The sequence below is a fragment of the Pithys albifrons genome, chromosome 3, assembly GCF_047495875.1.
Source record: "Pithys albifrons albifrons isolate INPA30051 chromosome 3, PitAlb_v1, whole genome shotgun sequence".
In the NCBI taxonomy this organism is placed as follows: domain Eukaryota; kingdom Metazoa; phylum Chordata; class Aves; order Passeriformes; family Thamnophilidae; genus Pithys; species Pithys albifrons.
Genome location: NC_092460.1, coordinates 52,202,418 through 52,225,128, shown reverse-complemented (window position 1 = coordinate 52,225,128; position 22,711 = coordinate 52,202,418). Strand labels below are relative to the sequence as shown.

At 44.6% G+C, this 22,711-nt stretch overlaps 1 protein-coding gene across 3 annotated transcripts in view; it reads right to left on the bottom strand.

Moving 5' to 3' along the window:
- Positions 1-772: 772 nt before the first annotated feature.
- The window catches only part of GRIN2B (glutamate ionotropic receptor NMDA type subunit 2B), a 235,142-nt gene continuing 213,203 nt past the window's right edge, over positions 773-22,711 (bottom strand). For all 3 annotated transcript variants that reach the window (XM_071551936.1, XM_071551935.1, XM_071551937.1), the window contains one exon: positions 773-22,565. In XM_071551936.1, coding sequence (XP_071408037.1) covers positions 20,658-22,565 — 1,908 coding nt within the window. In that variant the 3' untranslated portion in view covers positions 773-20,657. The remainder of the gene's footprint in view (positions 22,566-22,711) is intronic.

Sequence of the window (22,711 nt, the reverse complement as noted above, 5' to 3'; positions counted from 1 at the left end):
GGAGATGCACTGCTCTATGTTTCCAAAACCTACCACTTCTTAGCACTTCTTTATAAATAACCTCTTGGGCCTTTCTTTTTCCATTGGTTGGACCAGGATAACCTCTGCAAAGATCAACTTCTTGCCTCAATTTCCCTGTAGTCTTGTGTGTTACGATTACTGGTTGGTGCCAAGATAAGCTGACAACATTGAAGACTTCCCTGCCACCTTTACTATCGCTATCTTAGCCACTTCTCTATAGTCCTAGACTTCCCTGCCATCTTTGCCACCACCATCCTTGACACTACTCTATCATGCCAAACTGGTCTTTATTTTATGACTACAATATGCTAATGCCTTGTCACTTGCTGACCTGACAGGAGGGGTTCAAAAGGGTTCCAAAGTCTTAGAGGTTGCTTAACACTGATACCAGCAGTTTAGTGGTGGCTTTCATCATGCAGCCCCCAGGCAGTTTTCAGGCAGTACAAATGGAGATTCAACCCACTGAGATGATCTCTCATCTCTATCCCTGCCTCAGTATGTGTTTTGTGAATATGATTAGGCTCCTTCATCCACTTATTCTCATCACATAACCCCCAAACAGTAGCCTCAGCCCATAGCTCCTAGAGAACACGAGAACAAGAGCCCCTCTCAAGTGACACGATCGTTCTACCTTCTACTCATCCTCATTTCAGGCTTTTAAAACATCACTCATGCAGCAAAATTCCCAGAACTTCCCCAAGGTAAGGACAAAATGAATGAAGACAACCAAGAATACATTCTGATTATGGGTTACGATTTTTTTTAACCCTGATATTCTGTGGTACATTTCTTTATTTTTGAATATAAAGTGACAGAAATAATTTGTTGTTAGAAAAGAGAAAGTATCTTTGACTATTTACAGATTTTGTACACCACAAAGGTTTTCATGTTTTTGTCAATATTTCTTTTTTTTCCTCTTCACATTCTTTAAACAATGAACTGGAAATTTCAACAGTTCCCAAAAACCCTCTTCCCCAGAAAACAAACCCCAATGAGAAACAAGAGAAATCAAAGGGGGAAAAAATCAACTTCTTTCATAGTTCTCTAGGAAATCCATTTGCTTAAATACATATATTTTTATATTTATATATATTAATTTTTCATGTTCAAACACCAAAATTCAAGAGAGAAAGGATTAAAAAAAACAAAACAAGTGTCTTCCCCACCCTCCTCCAGAATCTGTTGATCCCTGCTTGTCCAAAATCAGAAAGAATTATTTACAGAAAGAAGAACCGGAGGGGGGTGAGGGTGTAGGGAAAATGAGGATGAAGTCGTGACTGGTGGAGAAAAGATAGTAGGATTAGGGCCTCAGAGAGATGAGGCAAGCCTGAGTTTGATGGCGCTTTCCCTTAGGAAGACGCTACACTGGGGAAGTATCCAGTGTCCCCTTGCCCCCATGTTCAGTGCAAGGGTGCTGCCTTTCTGGATCCCTGTCTCAGTGCCACACCAGACACTCAGTGTTCATTACTGCCCTTCTCCCCACACTCTCTACTGGTCTTCCCATGCAGCCAGCCCTGAACATCCCCAGCCAAAGGTGTTACAAGGAGCAGAGTGGAGTGCTTCAAGGGACTCTGCTGCACCCAGAGAAGCCCCTTCATGAGGAGCAATGCTAAGGTAGTCAGGCCATGACTTGCAGCAATGGCTGCTGCCCCTTTCCCTCCTGCTCGTTCCTTTTGCCACTCACTGATTTGACTCTGAGTCTAAAGTCACTGAGCATGCAACTAAACTGTGTGTTCACAGAAGCCTGACTCCAGGTCCACAGCATTACATGAAACTCATTCTGTTACCAGCTAACCTTTGCATCCTCTTCTTCTCTTTCATGACTGCAGGATATTGGGAAAGTACTAAGGTACTAAGGAAAGAGTTCACAGAAAATCCACCTCTGATTCTTGTTCTTCCTTCCCTCCTTACAATATCCTGACTTCAACTGGAACCTGTTGGAAAAGTTCAGCCAGACAAGTAAAATTTTACATTACAGAAAATGAAATTTATGTTACAGATATGAGCCTGCAATTTACATATGATTTGTGTGTATTATAATGTATTAATCAGGAAACACTATGTAAATGTGTGTAAATGCAAACCATGATCTTAAATCAGTTTTGCATAATGCAAGTAAACAAATTAATCTCCAAATGTGCTTGTAAATGCTAATAAAAACTTGACATTAACCATTAAGGTACTGTCACTGGATGATAATGTTACTGGATCAGAAAGCAGGGTTGTAAGTTACATGTGCCCTTTCAACGCAAATGAGTAAAATTTACATGTCCAATATACACATGTTCTTAAGAACTCAAATTGCTGTTTGCTGCAAGCCATGTAAGCTCTACTTCAACCATCAGCAATTTCTTTTTAAAACACTGCCTCCTCCCTGGAGAGAGTAAACCATCCAAAATTAAAAGTGAGGAACCTTGAATATTTGAAGAGTGGCAGTGACTGTGTAAGTAGGAGTATACATAATTTATAAGACTTCTGGCAAGACAGACCTAAAATTTTGGAGCAATTAATGAGGCTGGAACTTGAATGAAGCTTAACTGTAACCCTAGGAAAGCTGGTTTTATCCTCCTAGCCTTTTGAAGACAAAAGGAAGTTAGGTAAACCTCTGTCCAGTTGCATATTTGTTTGCATTTCAAAACATCCTGAAAGGTTTGGAAGCAAAGCCTAAGAAGAAGTTGTCCAGAAACTTCAGTCACTATTCAAACAGACCAGGATATCTTGGATGAAATTCATTAAGAGTTGCCAAGCTGAATGAGCACTTTGCATGATACAAAGAGGTTCTTGATGAAGCCTCTCCAATGTGACAGTCTGAGGTGTTACTGAACACTGGTGGAACTGAAAAAAGGGAATTATTTTCTATACAATATTTTGACAGTCACCCTGTAAATGCTGAAAGTTTGTAGCAGCCTGACAAAAGCAGCAAAGGGATGCTCAAGACTATTTGTGAGGAGTACAATAAGACCTTGATGTGTAAGTTTCCAAGAAAGGGAAATGAGTTGCATTTTGAGTTCTAGCAGAGCTTCAGCTGAGAGAAATTAGGTCAGGCTGGCAGCAGAGACTTAGCCCCATATACTGCACACATCTTGAAAGAACATGTACAGCCTAGCACCTCTCTGGATCAGGTCCATACATGCACTTCCTCATGCTACCTGTAAAAGTAGAGCTAATTAAAAATGCACAGAGAAAACTACCACAGTTTGTCATTCAGGTTCTCTTTGTCCAAGTTACAGCATCCTCAAGGCTTTGCCCAATGGAAGAAGTGTAATCAAGCCAGAAAACAAGAGCACTGCCAGAATATCAAGATTTCTCACCAATCAACAGCTGATTGACCTGGGCATGCTGTCATCCCTCATGACTTCCAGAGGAGTAAGAAGAAGAAAACATCCTACCAGGTACCGAAAGTGGGTCTTGTGGTCTACTCCAGGGTAGATCGCAGGCTCACCTCCTCACTGTTCCCTTGCCTGTGTAGGAAAATCTCATCCCTTTACAGGGTGGGGAGAGTTCAGTTGGGTGGTATTTGCACAGTGTTGCAAAGGGATGAGTGTTTCTTTCTCAGAACTAAAAAACCAACAAAACAAAATACCAGGCTGAGACCCTGATTGGCCCTTCAGGTTGAAGTACATCACTATCCCAAATCATGTCTCTTAGCCCAAGCTTCCTGCACTACTTCTGATCACATCCCAGGGAGACTACTACATTGCTTTCTCCAAACAGCAGCCATAAGCATAACACTTTTGCAAATGAAAATGCCAGATGGCCTTTCCCCTACCCCTTGGCTTTACTGCGGTTCATACAGGTCGTGTCAAGTCACCTAGCTTATCATATGTCTGTACGGTTCAATTATTTCCCCTATGAAGTGTATGTCTCATTTGACCTCAAGTAAATTAGACACAAATGCATGCAAGATTTCAGGATATTTGCATAATATATGTAAACTATGGCATCTGTCAATTTACTTGTTAAAGTAAATGCTGATATTAATGTATTTCTGGCTAACATCAAAATTGCAAACTCTTTGAAGTAAGGACTTTGGCAGAGTGAAGCACTGAATGGACAAATCTTGTTTGAAAACAGGACCTAAATGGTTTTGATCAGTTCCATGTCAGGGTTTCACCCTGCTGGCATAGCTTTTCACTTTATTCGCAGCTTCCCAGATTAATGACTGGTACTGGCACTGTCCAACTTCACAGCAATAGTGTTGTTAGGAGAGATGGAGTCATTTTGACCAACACAAAATAACCCCTGAAGCTACTGATCACTGCTTACAATAAATGTGCATCCTCAAGCACACTTTTCTGACGAAATCCTGCCCAGTGTGCTGCCTGCTTTCCTCCCTGTGGCTGGTGCTATCAAGGAGGGAACTCCTGCACCCTCTGAAGGTAGCTTCCTATTCTCAGCTCAATTCAGGGCATCCTCCAGGATTAGTTGCTAGCTGAAATTTCTATCACAATATTTTAGGCTCAAGAGAACTCAATTAGTTTACTTCACTGTTAAAAATGCCAGACCCTTCAAAAAGAGATTTTTTTTTTAAAGAATAAAAATTTCTACTTTCTGTAGTGGAAATTTCTAAAGGCACGTGAGCATCTAATTACTATTGGCTTTCAATGAGATGGGATTTGATTTAATAAATTTCTCAGATGCTTCTAAAAATCGTTCCCTACTTTATGCAAACATGGCAAAAGCATTAACTATTCATTTCTTCCCAATAGTCAGTGCTGATGCCCCCCACCTGGGTGTGACTGGGCATGCTCTGGATCCAGGATGTGTAGTAGGATGACTTGAAAAGATCCAAGCAAGTGCTAAATGCCTGAGACTCTGAACTCAGGGCTCATCCTTTGAGACCAAGGTGGCCCTGCCCTTTGTGGCTGAAGCTACCCTATTTCCTCAAAAAAAAGATGTAGAAATATGCTCAGAGCCTGTGTTTGGGTACCAGCCAATGATCTGCATTATTCTACCACTGTAAAGCAATACTGTACATGAAGAGACAACAGTCAGATTTCCAAATGTAGGAAGAACCTTTTGTTTCTCATTTTCAGGAATTTCTCCTTTGCAAACTGGGGAAATAGAGGTGGAGGAAAACAATTCCTTCTTTTATGCTTTGCTGTGAGTCTACACACCAGTCTTGAAAGAGTGGCAAGCACATAGTCAGTCACTTAGCATTCCAGTGCATGTCCCCTCTGCCAACAGCAGCCGAAGGGCAATCACTTACCCAAAGCTTAACCTTGCAGCTGGCAGGCCTCAGTGTCTTGCCTCCTTGGCAAGGATAACTAATCACGGAACCACAGAGACAAGTCCAAAGTGTCATGCTTCTCCAATTTTAATCTAATGCCTCATAATAGAGTGGCCATGAAACCCTTACTCCCTGTGTGTAGAAAGGGGAAGGTCAGTAGGGACAGCAAACTGGCTTGCCACTGCAGAGCAGAGAGAGTCCTGAAGTGACTTGAGCAGGGAGAACATTTGAACAGTTAGTTCCTAATCAGAGTGAAGCTACAGAACTAGGAGAAGTGGCTGGTTCATTACTACTAGCTCTTTTTAATTCCAAATAGGACACTTTTACCTGTATCTTAGCACAGTGGCAAGGTTCAACATCCAAAGTTGAAAAAGGAGTATCTGTGTGCAGGAAAGGACCAGAGCCTGTGGAAGTGCCTTTACCATGTGGAAAAGTCGTTACATGTGAAAGGCCAAAGAGAAGCTCTGAAATTGTTTGCTCCAATAAAAAAAGAACATCAGCTAATATCCCCCAGGTATGGGACATGCACCTTTGCAGATGCCTTTTCTGTAACTACAATCCTAGTTTCTTGTTCAAATGTCGAAAAGTCACATGGAATAGCTGTTCTTCACTGACAGAATCTTGACTTCCTGATGGACCCTGAGATTAGCTCAACTGGTTAAAGTCTCGTGCTAATAATGCCCATGTTGTGCGTTCAGTCCCTGGAGGGGCCATTCACTGAAGAGCTGAACTTGAAGATCCCTGTGGGTCCCTTCCAACTCAGAATATTCTCTCATTCTGTGACCACACAAATCATCTGTGAGAGCAAACAAACCCAGTAGCACTCACCTTAATAAAGGCACAGAGATGTTTCAAGAAGAATTTGTGTGCTCAAAACCTCCAGACTCCTGCCTTTGTTGTACACATGTACTGGAAGGACTTCTGTGCTCCCTCTGGCCTGGTTGAATGTCTACCTTGAAAGACCAGAGACCTGAACAGTTTGGTGCAGATACAAGTCAAGCAAAATGCAAGCTGTTCCACTCCGTCAGTAGGCTCTCTGAGTATAACAGAAGAGATGAGCCTGTTTCTTCACTCAGGGAAGGGAAGGTGAGTGAGCACAGAGGCTAGAGTAGAATGGCCTCTGGTGGAACTTCCAGATAGCATAGCACATGGCCAAAGCCCCAGTTCCAGAGTCTGAGACATTAGGCTTGAAAATCTGGCTTTTCAGGTATTTTGTCAAGTTTCTGCTTTAACTCTGCTCCACTCTGTGTGCCAGTCAGTCACAAACACAGAGCTAGTTCACAATGGTCACAGATGTAAGATACCATGCTCTTTGTTAGGAATCAACCGGAATCTTCAAGGTATTGGGATGAAGTAAGGTAAGCAATACCCCTAAGCTGTGTGTCATGACTTCACAGCTCTCATAAATCACTGAAAGACACAGAACAGTCTCCCATAAAGGAGCAAGGGCACCATTTTTTAACATGCAAAGGCAGGAGTTCACAGAGATATACTGTTTCTCACAGCGAGACAATCTTGCTAGCAAGATTTCTTGGCAAAAAGGATGGGACTAGGAGACAGAACAAGTGAGAAGAAGAGTAAATAGCCAGATACTCACTGGAGGAACAAGCTAGATTTGTTAACGAATAATGACAAAAGCTTCATAAGGCAGAGGACGTCTCTCTCTTCATCTCCGTAGGGCTGTGCATGGTATAGGGACTGGCAACAGGGAGAGACAAGCTAACTAAAGACCCAGATAAAGTCAAGAAGTTGCTTCAGGATTTGGTCTCTTTTATGCTAAAAGGACTCTCTATCTCTTTCCTTCACAAAGAGGTGATGTTCCCATGGATTCCCTTTCACACCTGTATCTGGGGCTCAGAATTCACAAACCTTCCCATCAAGCTGGTCTAGACCACCACTGACTCCAGGTACTCCCTATCCACTCTGCCTTGACTTGATTTTTAACTATGATTTTTCTGCACACTGCTAGAGGTGTAGTCTAAGCTGATACTGAGTCTTTACTGATTTTTATTCTTCATTGTTAGTGCCAAACACATATTTTAAGCTATATGGTGTCCTATTTGCCTCCTCCCTTTCAGCCTACCGTGCAGATGACAGCCAGACAAAAAGGGATAGGACCAGCAGAGAAGGTCTCTGGCTAGCTGATGGGGCAGTGTTGTAAAAATGAGGTGTGAGGGAAGCTGAAATTCATATGCAGGCACCTGAAATGAACTAAGCAACCTACCAACTTCCCTGGAACAGTCCAGAAACCACTATCTCCTGTCTTCTGAGCAAGAAGGATCCACAGCATCTTGATCCTCAGCAGGGTGGGATGGGTGCTGGCATCTACTCAAAGGCAGTGTAGTGCTCCAGCACTTAGAGTCAGAGCCTTCAGAGGAGATCAAGAGCACTGACACCTCACTGCCTTTAGGGGAGCAGAGAACCACTGCCATCACTTCTAAATAGGTCTGGAGGGCTGAGATGACATACTATTTTGTCTGGAATTGGGAGAGGCAGTCTGTTTCTTTTAAGAAATCAGGGAGGGGAGGCTGGTTAATTTTTTGTTTTTTAAGGAGTGAAGAATGGCACCAATATAAAGTGCAAAAGGACACTCACTACCTTGTTCCCTTACTCCAGAAGGAAATGCAAAGAGACCCTGGTTTAATTCCTGTGCCTCACATAACAAAACCTGGAACTTTGTCAGTCCTTTGTTATTGTCTTACTTCCTTCATACCTGCCTTCCCAGTATTGATACCTCATCTACAACAATTGTAAATCAAAAAGAAAAAAATCATGATCACCACTAACACTCAAAAGCAGATCATGGCCATTTTCAATTTGCCTTTTAGTTTTTTGAGTCCTTGGAATTCATTCTGGTTTTGTTTTCAAAGTTTTCTCTCCAATAATCAGAGATAAAAATTATCTTTTCATATAAAATGAGCTTTTCATTTTTTTTTACATAATCCCAAGAGTCCAATCACCAAGATTGAGTAAAAATATTATGTACTGTGACACTAACAGTAACAGCCATGACAGAAGCATCCCTCTCTCATACACCACTGCTTCTCTCTTCCTTCTTTCCCTCAATAACTAAACAAAAACACCCTCTGCACAGCTTTTATTCTTGATAATTTTATTTTGGTGGTTTTCATGCTACATAAAAATTAGTTTTTATATCAAAAAATTATTCACAATATTTCCAAAATAGTTCAAGTTTTTTTGTCTTTTTGTGTTTTTTAAATATTTTTAATGTATTTTTATTTTTTTTTTTTTACTGCAGCTAGGGTTACAAAACATCCCATTTCCTCTTGCCACCACCAATTCACTGTCTGATCCCTTTTTCATTTGCATATGTAAACAAAAAAATAACAAAACTTTTTATATCATTTACTTGAGAAATAAAAAGTCATTTGGCACTCATGTCTCTGTGGCTCTGATTTTCACCAGCAGAGTGGCTGGAAGTGGGCATGTGTGTGTGTGCGGCGCGTGTGTACGTGTGCATGTGCACACACATATGCATGCATAAAGGTTATGAAGAGGAAGCAAAATGTAGGCAAAGATGGTTTCAGAAGCGGATAGGATATATATCTGCTGTGTTCAACAGCCTGATGGGTGGCCAACTTCACCACAAGATACCAACAGCTCAAGAGAAGAGGAGGTAGCAGTGTTGGGCAGTAGAAGACTTAGACTAGAGGTGAGTATTTCTTTTTCTTTTGGTTGATAAACTGAGCTTATCAAACACGCTCTTCAAAGTAAATGTACATTAGTTAGAAAGCAAATACAGCTGAAACTGACCTGTGCCAGGTCCAGAGACGCTACCTGCCCCAATCCTAGTAGACACAACAGTTCACCACTACTGTTCTCAGCCACTTACAAGTACCAAAGAATGAAGGTGCTGGGCTTTCCCTTAGGTGTTATGATATTGAGAGCTGGTCAGATAACCATGCACCACCTTTAATCCCTCCTTCATGGTCTGCTAAGTCTGGAATGTTGTCCAAGTCGAGGGTCATTCCTACCCACTTGCAAATAGCTCAGGAGAGGAGAGGCTGAACTCATCTGGCCCATTTAGGGTCATTCATTTGTCCCTGTTGCAGACCTACATGCCAAGCTCCTGCTCCAGCATGGGAAAGACTGTGCAGGGGCCAATGAGCCACTTCCCTTTCCTGTTCTCTTGACCCACAACCTGCACATACCAGAGGATGATCTTCTGTGGATGCTCATTCCCTTTGGGTCAGGACCCTCAGCAGCCATAGGGTTCTTGTTCCAGGAATGGCCACGGAAACTGCCAAAAAAGGCCTTTATCCATCCTCACCTGGGCAACTCCACATGGCTTCAAGAGGGTAGGACCCATGGGTCGAACAACCTCCCTGCCTTGCAGCAGCCTTTGGTGCAAGGGCCAATGCTGACTGGAGAAACATTTCAATGTTTTTTTCAGGGGAGAAAAAAAAATAATGAAAAAAGGCTGGACAAGAGAGGAAGAATAAAAAAAAACCCAACCCAAACCAACAGAAGAACCTCCAAAACGCGCCTGTGCAGTAATTAAATATTTTGTCTTCTGTGACTCCACAGGGAAGTCAATGAAAAGCTACTTCCCAAAAGGCTGCTGCCTCCACTATATACCAGCTGTCACCTCCAGTTACAGATGGTGCTTTGGTCACTGGCAAAGAGACATTTCAAGATAGCCCTGCCATTCAGGAAAAACATGTACAAAGGAAAGACCCCAAATACAGCTGACCCATACAAAAAATAACTGCACAGAACTGAGGTCTCGGAAAGTTGTATTGCTGAAAACACCTCCTTGCGCCCACTAAAAGGACTGTGTAAACAAAGAAACAAATATACAAAACAAATCAACAGCTAAACAACAAACTTTTTTCCCTCCATGTTAGAAATTTTGAAAATGCAAAGCTAAAACAAGAAGTTTGCTGTGTTTCTGACCACAGGTGAGAGACAGCCTGTTCCAAAGATAGGAAAAGCAACCAGACAGGCAAAGATGCCTCCAAAGCTAGCAGCTTTGTGTGCTAACCTCCACACAGACTGCTGTCCAGTGGGAAGGTCATTTCTTACAGCACCTCTTGAAGGCTCCAGCTTGCTAGGAGCTTTTAGGTGTATAGTGTGTTGGTAATAGTAATAATACTTAAAATACACACACACACATGCGTTCAAGCACTCACACACATATAACTTCTCTTCCATAAAAGACAAGCCTAGGAGAGCACAGGATACAATTTGATGGAGAGGAAAGAGTGGCTGGACATGGAAGAAAGCAGACGAGATGGACAGATGTGGTCTGACAGAATGAGTCACTGGAGGCCGCAGATTATTCTGTTACATTTCATACATAGAAAGAAAAAGAACCTATCAGAGGCCCAGTGACACTAGCACTAAAGGGCTGGTTAAGCAGACTCAAGACAGTGTAGATGATGAGGGTCCATGCCCTCAAATGCTGCTCCTTCCCTGTGCATCTCTTCATCAGGTCCTGATTATCTTTTCTGGCTCCTGACAGAGGAGAGCAGTGTCTTCGTCAGCACTGTAGGGCCATCTCAGCAGATCATCCTCTCTGGTGCTAGCAATGTTGTGATCTCTCCTGGAAATGAATGGGATGGAGAATGGCTGCAGAAAGTTCACTCCCTCCCAACCTTCCGTGTTCACTGTCCCTTCTGAAAAAACTGAACTCATCCAGAGTGTGGGATTTGCAAATTCCCAAGCAGCAACAGTGATGAGAATGGGAGATCAATCTACCTCAGCTCAGCTTTTTCCTGTGCCTGTCTGACACAAGAGCAGGAAAGGACAGACTAGTGCTTTCTTGCAAATGGAACTTCACTGCTTGCATTGCCCCAGAAGGCAGCAAAATGAATAGCAAGGGAGTCTCTTGTTTCAGTCACAGATCAGATTGACCAGATCTCTCTCAAAAGACCTTATCTGGCAGTGTGTGATTGTCTTCCTGCTCCACCTACCAGTTAAGGCCAAAGTAGGTAATGAGTGTGGCACAATGGTTTGGATATGCAGCACAGCAGATTTAGCATAGAAGTGAATGAACACATGGAATGGATTTCTGGTGTTGTATTCAAACCCTCTACAAGAGTCGTCTGTGTCCCAGCCTTGTCACTGATTCAGAGCTGTTCCTCTAGAGTCCAAATAAAGCAGCTGTGCCTGGGACTGCCAGTTAGACAACAACAGGGTTGCCAAGTCACCTGTGAGTAGCCATCACCTGGCTTTAGCAGCAAATGGCTTCCAACACTTTTCTCTCAGTTCAAACACATACGTACAAACACCTAAGCACACACACAGTGGCACCGCACATACAAATGTGTGCAGGCTGCATAAATACACATACCAATATGAACCCACCCTTGCCCCCCACAAGTAGACACGTGCAAGAAATACAGACAAGTAGCAACAGGCATGCAACATACACATGGTGATCCCAAGCAGAGGGAACCCCTCTAAGCTGTGTTCGAGCACGGTGAGTTCCTGGGAGATGAATCCTGGCAAAATGCACTGCAGGAAGAAGCCCACACAAGGAAGCAAATCCAAAAAAGGCATTCCAGGCATCTAAACCCCTAAGCAGCTTTTCCAAAAGCTCCTTGAATTTCACAGGAGTTTAGCTGCCTGTGAAGATGAATCAGGTTCCAAGGCCTGGAAGGAAAGCAGAGGGAGAAAGCACAAAACTTTAATCTTATCCCCTTGACTGATTTTTGTCTGTTCAGGGGCAGGTATAATATTTCTCCAGTTGACATGGGACTTAGCAGGCAATGCCCAAGGGCCTCGATAGAAGTCTCATGTAATGGATGCGTTCTCTCTGGACACCCCATAAATGTTGCCAGTATGTCATATTTATGGCACACTGAATAAACAAAGGAAACACAGCAAGGAGCCTGGTGATGCTCAGAAAGGTAACTTGCTATTTTGGCCATAAATTAAACTATGAGATGTAATCCCAAGGAGATACCTACCCACATCATTGGGGTGGCACTAAATGGGCTGGCATTTCCAAGTCCACCTATGTTTAGAGTTCTGCCAGGAGTCATTCGAATGCACAAACATACACCTACTCCCAGACAGACAGGTACGTGCAGCCATGTATTCACAGGTACACAGAACACTGTGAAGCATGCTGGGACAGCAATGCCAATGTCATAGCAAGGGTACATCAGAAGGATGACTATCCTGCTCACACCTGTGAGCAGAGATCCATTCCCATGTGGCTGCGGTGGTTTCTCTCACCCAGAAATCAGAAACACAGGCCTGCAATGCAGGTTGAGCAAGAGTTAGCTGCAGCTGAGGGAAGACTGCTGCTTGAGTAACTTCTGGCCATGCTGACGCCTTGCATTGCTCCCTGCACTTCCAATATAATTTCATACAGCACAACTCAAAATGTCAGAGACCATGGCACTTGGCAACACACTACACCCATGGAGAGACTGGGCCTTTCTCAAACCGTGGTCAGCAGATCCATGTGTCTTCAAGGATAAGCAGACAGTAACAAGGACATTGATGGTGGGTTGATGGACATTCATTAAGGAACAATGCAAATTGTCAAAAAGGGAAGGAGGGAGGTGTCTTGCCATCTGCCTAGAGCCCCTACCAGTTTTGCATTGGCTTATTCACCATTCTATCACTCTCTTCCCTTTCTGCCACGACACCAGACCACAAACCCTAGGTAGATAGTGCCAAGTACCAACTTGTATTGACTTGTCAGACAGAAAGAGACCACGTGCTACCAGACATTTGCTCCCAGGTTTGCAACACAGCAGAACATCACGTAGGTCTTTACAAGCCAGTGGCCTCTAGGCAATAAAGGAAGTGTCCTGTGTTTTTAAAAGACAGCATACTTCTCCCCTGCAGCCTTGCTTTATTCACATAGAGTAAAAGCAAAGAAACTCTACTGATTCTGATATGGATCAACCTGGAATGGATAAAAACTGTATCTGCCCCTGTTCTAAATTCACCAGTCAGCCATCAAGGACAGAAATCATGTTCTTTCTCTGGAATTTCTCAGAAAATACAATTTCACTGTTCCCTTGCACGGGCAAATTTGCCACACTAATTATTTCTTATTTCTTCAGTAGAGAAGTGCAGAACACCACTTCAGTGAATGTGACAGAGAAATCAAAAATAGCTATAAAATATAATCTTCTAAAAATCTGGTCATGGCTAGAATTTTCCAGGAGAGAAGTAGTAAAGGCCTGCCCTTCACTCATTTTCTACACAGGTCTGCATAGGCTGATGAAAACAACAGAGCAACAAGATGGTAATAAGAGGAGAGTGGGCAAACAGCCAACGTAAGTCATTCTGAGGGAAGAGGCATAGAGTTGAAATTGAAGAATCCGCGTGAGTAAGATGGGAAAGTAGATAAGAGGCCATGGAGGTGAGACAGTCAGCTGCTGGAGAGATCAAAACACCTGAAAATGAGATTCTGATAAGAGGAGGCACAAAGAAGAGCAGAGGAAGTAAAGTGGTCAAGAATGGCACAGTGGATCCAAGACCACACCACCTCCCCTCTCACTCATACTGGGAGAGCCACAAAAAGAGGGAGATGGAAGAATTGTCAGGAGATGAAGGCCCATAGGGAGATCCCTGTAATCCACAGCAACAAATGTACTCTGCTGACATCCCAGGGAGAAGACAATGTGGACCAGGGAAGAGAAAGTAATCAAAGAGTAAAGCACACAGAGGAGGAAACAGCCCTGTGCCTCACACAAACAGTCCCTAGCAATCAACACAGCTTTTATTACAGGAAATTATTAACACCCTCTGCAACCCACCACCCCTCACCAATCCCAAACCTCCCCTGTTTGGGGACCCTTTCTTGGCACACACATATAACATCCAGATAAACTTTCCGAACCAGCAAAAGCAACTACTGAAACAACTTCAAACACCACAGACCAATAAAACCACAATTTAGAAGTTAACTTTCCCAACCCCCCCATGCCATTATTTAATAAGGAAATACTGTACAGATATAAAACCCACCCTTTTCCCAACCTGAATATAATTGCTTGAGCTAGTTTCTGTACATATATACACACATATTTACACAGTAATGCTGTAGTCAAGAAAGCAGAGGATGTAAAAGTCACAAAGTGAACACATAAATTAAATAACTACCAGCAGAACATTAGGAAAGGTCACATTGTTCCTACTTGGCAAAAATGCATTGTGTGACAGCATTAAGTGTACTGCAATGTACTGTGTGAGTCGTGTGTGTGTATGTCTGTGTGTGAGTTTGTGTGTGTGTGCGTGCGTGTAGTCACACAAACCTCAGAGCTTCCTGCTGTATCGGGTTTGTTCATGTACATTTCACTTCCCCAGTATGTCTCATGTCCATGCATGCCCAGAGGAACCCCTGTTCCACAACATGGATTTTTTTCTGACCTATTGGAGGGTATACCAGTGCTTGCTGTGTTCCTTTATTGGCAGGAGGCCAGCAGGTTAAGAGATCTGTAACTACTAATACATCAAAGAGATCCTCCTTTCCCTCAGCACCCAGGGGACTGTACCCTTGGCATTGGCAGACATGAGTCCTGCTCTCTGCAAATGTGCTTTCACTGTCTTTTTCTATACACAAGCAGATTTATGCTGTGTCAGTTTTGTTGTCAGAAATGACAAAAGGGTGCCGGAATTCACTCAAATGGCGTGGCTAGGTGAGGAATTTGGGGGTGCTCAATAGATGGAGAAAGAAGTCAAAGCCAATTGCAAAGTGGTTTTTGTGTGGCCATTCTAGTGGCAGACACCCAGGTCTGTCTGCAGTCAGCCCCAGGGAGGTCCAGAGAGCCCATGATGAAGATGAAGCAATACTATTCATATTGCCAGTGAGACACTCAGCGCCCCAGTTTGCCTTTGACGGGGGAGGAGAGAGGAAGCCACAGGGAAGTGTAGGTGGGTGAATGCAGCGAGGGTCTATGGCTTGGAAATCTATTTGGCTGCAAATTGAAAATAAGCCCTTGTGGGGACAATTGGGTCCCACTAGTTACTATCTCGATGTGCCCTGCAGCATCCAGCAGCATGGTAGGCATGTTCCAGGTGGACATGCCAGGTGTGTTCAGCAGCAGGGAAGCACTTATGGGGAAGAGTGGGTGTAGTAGGGGATTGTGGCTTGGAGTCTGTCCCCATCTGTTGCCAGCAAATCAGTTCCTTTCTCATACATGGCTCCCAAGGGCTCCTGTGGTGAGCCAGTCATATACCACAGAGACAAAGCATAAGTGGACTCTACCCTTTGCCAGCTTGGATTGAGAAGGAAAGGTAAAGTGTAATTCCTTAGAGCAAGGGTGCAGAGGGTCAGCACAAAGTCCTTTCATCAACACTCCTGATATTTATCCCCTTCCCTTTTCCTTTTCTTTTTGGCAACCAAAAATGCGTGGGGAAGTGCAACCTCCCACCCTTCTCCATGGGAAGGGCTCATCAAAGGTTGCTTGACTGGAGTTGAGGATGTGTGAAAGGCCTAAGTCTGATCATTGGCTGTGTTCCCAGGCTTCCCTCCGTCTGTTGATAAGCAATGTAGGTGGGAGGATATGCCATATTTGATAGAAAGCTCTAAAGTAAAGACTTGCCTATAAAGATCCCTGAGGTATCTCTGATCACTCTAACCTGTCCTCACCATCATATTAATTCTTTGTCTTCCCCTCTCTCTTTTGCTGGCAATTCTGCTGTGAGAAAAACCTGATTAGATTGTACAAAGGGGCATTATTCAAGATGGATGCTAGTGTCGTTTTGGAGTGAGGAGCCCGATGTCAGCAGGCATCGCTGAAGAAGAGGCTCATCCTGGCAACACTTAAGTCCTCCAACCCAACAAATTCTTCAGGATATCAGAAAAGAAACCTTCCCCCCCTCCATATGCTGAAAACTAAAGTATCAATTTCCTACGGGCAAAGTTCACACTTGCATGTTGCTAAGCATTTTGAACCCACTGAGTTTCTCGCCTGGACAGTTCTGACAAGGCATGCCGGATTTCAGAAAGAATGGGATTTTTTATGTTGTTGAGGAGGTGGGGCCCATGTGCTTCATTGTCCCAACTGACAACAAGTCCTGACTGCAGCTTTTCTTTCCTACTTAGGATATGACATTGAAAGTTATGATATTGCCCTCACTGGGAGGTGTGAAAAGAGACCGAGAACTACTACACCAGCCTGTGTTGTGTTGCACTACAGTAAAAAGCTGGTGTGAATATTCCAGCAATGTTCATGATGTGGAGATCCATGGTTGTGAGTTCTACCTGCCAGTTGCTTTCCACTGTGCATGGCACATTTCTGGTATTTTTTGAATAATTCTTCCATCTCCATACACATCCTTCTTCAACTGAGTACATACATTCCAGTACCACTTCAGAAGAACATGGCTCATGAAAATACCTCTCAGAGAGCCATGCCTGGGGCTAGAAGTGAGGAGGTAAATGTCAGAAACATTGCCAAAGGCATCTAATCTTTTCCAGGAGGCTGGCTGCAAATATTCAGTAGAGGTCACCAAACTGTATAGGACACAGTGGTTTTTGCTCAGTATTCTTGTGTGCAGAAACCTTCAGAGAGGGCAAATGTTCGCAGCCACTGCCCCAGAAAATAGTGGTGTTTCAACAGTAAAGAGAAAGAAATGGCAAGGGAGGGGATGTGGAGTTTCATTAGGCTCTGGTACGAAATCCCATTCTTTTCTGGACAGGTAATAAACAGCACATGGGTGGTTTTCTAGTATAAACAACACCTGCTGCTAATATTACCTGTTTGATTCACTTGAATACTTACAATGAAAATACACCAAATCTAAAATTCTAAATATATAATCAGAGTTTAATAACATCATTGATTTATTTTCTGGATTATGAATTAAACCCTCCCTCCTCCCACCCCCTCCCCTTCATCTCTGTCCCAAAACTTGTTGACCTGTCAGAACTAAAATAAACAAAGCAACCAGAAAAGATCACTTATAGAAGAAAGGATTAACCTGATGGACACATGGCCTAATCTGCTATGGGAGAAGGCAAAATACCAGACTCCTGCGGTTAGACCAGTGGTTCAGTCCAGAATTTGCAGTTCTTTTCTGGTTGCCCTAGAGCATTCATTTGAGTGGTTTGTGGCACAGTTAACATTTGCAGAGCACTGGGAGTGTTAACAGTGCTACAACAGTATCAACACTAGATAATGATTTTGGCAAACTATCATTTGCCAATCAGTGGAACAAGGGACAGACCAGTTTGGAGAAAATACGAACCAACTTTCAACCCGGAACACAAAAATCAGAACCTTTAAGAAGAGATTTGAAAAAAGTTCCATTAGCTTCTTTTTGGTTTGTTTTCAGCTTAATTTCCCTGCAGAGCCACCCTCCAGGTTTCCTCGTTCCAGGTGGGGAGGGACAGAAAAGTACAGAGATAACCACCAAAGAGATTAGCTGCCCTCGTCAGCTGTCAAGCTCCCCCACCCCAAGCCCTTAGGAAATACCAGAAATTATCACAAGCTTTCCCAGGTCCAAGATTTCTAAACCCAAGTAGCATTGGAGAAGTCTCTTAATGTCAAAGTGATGGTCCAACCTGAGCGGCCAACTTGATGGTTCACCCCACTACTATCAAGACTGTGTAGTGCCTTGAGGCCCAAACTCCACAGAGAGATGCTGGTACAGAGAGTTTATATGCAAAAAGGAATTGGGGGTGTTCCCATCAAAACATGAAACCCTGCTGGCAAGGCTTGAAGTGACGTTCCGGCGTCTTCCATTCATGAAGAGGAAGGTGACAGGGCAATACAGGGGGCCTTGGGGGAACACAACACACATGGGTTTCTCTCTCTCTCTCTCTTTTTTTTTTCTCATTCATACGGCCTCGACCTGCGTAAACCGCTTCCAAAAACGCAGCCTGAAAAGTCATAGAAAACAAACAGAACAGAAACAAACTTCCCCTCCCTCCCACCCCACGACCTGAATATTCACGAGAAGAGAAACACCAATTTATACAAAAACTCAATAAAAAAGAAATATTTACAAATGAAAGGAACGCCTTCTTGGTGGCCGCTGTCAGAGGTGTCTGACAAGCTGCCGTGTGTTCTGGATTGCAAATCGCTCTGTTAATTCATTTGGTTTCTTTTTTTTTTCTTTTTTCTTTTCCTATTTGTCCTTGTAATAAGAGAAGAGGGAAAGAGTAAGAAGTTCCCTTACCCCAAAGACTAAGGGATGGCATTACAATGACTCTCCCCCTCTTCCCTCCTTAATTTCCTCAGTGAAATATATGAAAATATTCCCCTCACCAACCCTGCCCACCCTCTCCTCACACACTTGGACTTACAGATAAACCCCACCCTCCCCCCATCCCAGCTTAAAAAATAAATTAAATAATTAAATAAATAAATAAAAGGCCTTCTCTTGGCTTAAAAAGAGAAAGATAAGATAAAATCAACCATGGTGTGGCAAGGAATGTGAGAGAGGTGGCTTTCAGCTTCAAGAAATCTCCAAGCTCATAAAGACAGGGCTGCCATCTCCCTTCAGAGTCAGTCCCCAGCAGTGTCCCTCTGCTCTCAGCACAGGACTCTCTCGACTCTTCCCCTGGTGAGCCATGGTGATTGAGACACTGGGACAGACCCAAGATAAGCAGTAGAGACTTTGCCATGTCTCTCAGGATGGGAGAGGTCAGCCCACACCCCCACTTCAGGAGAAAGATGACATATGGAAAGGGGTGTTCAACTTCTCACTCCTACCATTGCTCCTTTTCCTTTAGTTTAACTTGCATCTAAAATGATACAATGGAAAATAAAAACACTCTTATTGATACTAAGTGCACCAGGAAAGCTGTCACTACAACTGCAGGGATGGGAAACCCTAGGCTATTCCAGCTTTGCACCTGTGCTAGTATCTCTCTCTTGCACACAGAGGCACACACACATGTACGCACATGTATCAGCTTTGCACGTCTTCTCTTCAGCCTTCAGCACAAGTTCCTGTGCTCTCTGGCATTTAAACAAGCACACTCCTTCCTAGGAAGACAGGCTGTGTACTTCCTCTATACATTCAATAGAAAATATACATATGTATTTCCTAAGGGTGCATACACCCTCTTCCCATTTCCACATGTGTAAGGGGGCATTGAAACAGTCCACCAGCACCACTGCCACCACATACATCCTTCTATGCAATTTCTTTTTTCCTCTCCAACATCATGCCAGCAGTGGCAGTTCTTTTTGTTCCAACCTGCTGGCCAAGGGTAGGGATAGCAGAAGGATGAAACCTCCTTTTTGCCTCCCCTCCCCACTGAAAGGGCATACCAAAAGGGGCTTGGTGTTCCCTGAAGTGACAGTGAAAAAACTCTGCACTTTTCCCTACACTTAAGCTCTGTTCCACTGTGTTTGTTCTCCAGACAGCTTATAGGATCATGGGTTTATTTTGCTTTCTTCACAGACATTTCAAGTATAAAGTTATCATATATACTTGCACATAGGCAAAACTATACTATATACTGCTCCCACCCTTGAAGTATGTCACAACAAGAGAGCAGTTCATAGCTAATGAACCAACCCTGTTCTCCTTTCCCCAAATTCTTCTAATTTCAGTGCAAACCAGCATTTTTTGTCAGAATTTGGAAAAACAACCCTGGAATCGGAGAGGCTGCTGATCAGCTTTCCCAAACTCAGATTCCATTGCCTTTCTATCTCTCCCACTGGTCTGCCACAGATCCAATGGCTGTAATAGCCATGGTGAAACCACTAGCCTGACCTGCAGACAAGCCTTCTCTCCCTCCCTCCACACCCCCAGCAGACAATTCAAAATTCTAGCGGAAAATTTCTCACCATATATGCAAATATATATATATATATATATATATATTTCAGCCCTAAACCCCCATAGTCTTCACAAAATAACGTAACAACAACCTCAATATAGCTAACATATAAGTGCATCATCAAGTTAGTCGTGTTATTCCCCCTTCACTTTCTCCATGTCTTAAACACTACTCTTTTGTAAGCAGTTTTAGGAAGAGTTGCCTGAGCAAGCATATTTTCTTGCATGTCCATTACACTGCTTCTGCTGCCTCCTCCTGCCATACACACATGTGTGTGCAAACATGCCTTTCTCTGCTGGGAGTCAGCAGAAGTGAAACACGACAGTCACTGCTGCTCCCTCTCAGCCCACCCCTTCCCTGCCTTTTTGTCTGCTTCCTGAAGTCATGAGCAAGGATATCCAACTCCAACGTCACTAAAGTGCAATGGCCGGGAATGGAGAAGAATGGGAGGAGTGAGAACATGGAAAAAGAGATAAAACAGGAGGGTTGAGAAAGGGAAGGAGAGAGTGGGGACACCAAAGAGGTGGCACTTGTCACCAGTGCTGCACTACTCAGAACTCCAGTATCCCACAAACTAAGGACGACTCAGGAGAGTAGCTGATGGGATTGATCCCACTCCACCCTCCCATGCTCCACATACACCCCCAGTCCCTCCCCGCGCTCTTCCCCTCTCACTCAAACATCAGACTCAATACTGGAGAGTTTCTCATAAACATGCCCGTTGCTGGAGCCATTGAAAGCCCTGGGGTTTTTGTTGTTAGGCACACAGGGGTTGGACTGGTTCCCTATACAGATGTCCTTCTGGAAACGGGCTGGCACAGCCCCATGAAGGGCTGAGACCACCGGCTTGTTGGTGGTGACAATGGCTCGGAAGTCTGGCCGGGCTTTAGGCCCTCCTGCCACCACAGGCTGCCTGAAGAAATAAGATTTGCTGCCGTGGAGCAAGCATTGGTCATCCCCGAAAGTGGGGATGAAAGGGTTTTGGGTGACCCGGTCGGGGTAGAGTGACTTGCTGAGCATGTAACCCCCACTGCTGCCAGGGTTGTTGTGGTGGTGGTAGCTGGTGGCGGGCACTGAGGACTTGTTGTTGGCAAAGGTGGTCTCACTAGCTGGCATCTCAAACATGTGGGCATAGGGGCTCCCCTCTAAAAAGCGGCCCTTGTCCTTCAGGCTGACACTGCGGGGGGCCAGGGCTGAGTCATCCTTCTGCAGGTCCACAAAGGTGTCATAGGAATGCTGCCGGCGGAGCTTGTTGCGGTTTTTCTTCTGTACCTTGGAGGCAGAATTGGAAGGGCTCTGAGGATATTTGGAGGAGGAGGTGGCACTGGTGGCCACGGGCACAGGGGCAGGTGGCTGGTCCAGCTCTTGGAGTGAGTTGTCCTCACTGATGTCATACAGATTGCCCGCTTTCTTGCAAGCCTCACAGCGGATGCAGGCCTGGCGGGTGGAGTTCTGACCCACCGCTGATGGCGTGTAGTTATGCAGCTTAGAAGGGCAACTGCGGCAGAAATTAGCCCCGCTTCGGTCCTCCCAGTCTAGATTGGTCAGGTTCTTCTCCCATGGTGCTGGGACCCCACTCACAACACCATGCTTGTGCTCATTGCTTCCACCAAACTCGCCTGAGCCGTGCTTGTGGTGGGCCCTGTTGGTGCAGGATCCAGCCCCTCCTCCTCCTGTGTCCCGCTTAAACTCATCTCCCCGCTCTTTGTAGATATCCGTCAGGTCCACATGTTCCCAGTGTGGAGAGTTCTCCTTGGCCCGAAACTGGTCTAGGTAGAAGTCCCGTAGCCCTTCCTTGTCTCTGAAATAGCGCTTGTGGTCAGGTGAGCGGGGTGGGCGCCGGCGGTAGGCCAGCTCTATCTCATCAAACTCCCGCCGGGACTTGGCAGAGGCTGGGCGCTTCTTCAGGCTGTCCTTGTACTGCTGCTTTCGCCGCTTGGCTGCATTGCCCTCGATGTTGCCATATGTGACTGTGTGAGTGGAAATGTCAGAAACATCTGAGCGAATCAGGTCATCATGGGTCCCGCTGCCCCCGTAACGGTCACTCTTGAAGGAGAACTTGCCATAAAGATCACCCAGCTGGCTGTGCTTGGCAGGAGGTAACCCCAGGTCCAAGGGCTTCTTCCCGATGGACCGTGACTGGGCATTGAAGGGAGGGTTGTCACAGTCATAGAGCCCATCGATGGAGCTGGTGCTGCCAATGCTATGGGGGCGGTGGTGGTGGTGGTAATGGTCCTGATACACATTGCTGTCCTTCAGCTGGAGGTTGCCAAAGGTCCTTTCCACCTCACTAATATAGTCACTAAAGAGGTTCTCCTCACAGGGGGGGTTGTTGTAGGACTTGCAGTCCGAGTGGGTGAAGCTGCGGCGATGCTCAGAGATATCATAGACTGATGATTCACGGCGGATAAAGTCCAGGGCACTCTGTGGTGAGCCATTGACCCCTGACAGGTTGGCCATGTTCTTGGCTGTCCGAAGCAGGCGGAGGATGTTGGAATGGGTATTGTTCATAGTCGCTGTAGGGGAGTTCATTGCTGACTGGCGTTCTTCGATGGCCACGCCATGGATGCAGCTGTAGATACCCTGAAATTAGAGAAACAAAGAAGGTGAGAGGTCCTGCAAAGAATACACAAAATTGAGATTGGGAAGCACCATATGCAGCAAGAGCAGGTTCCTGTAGGACAGTAAGGCCTGTAAGTCTTCCATCATTGAAGCACAATAAGACCAAA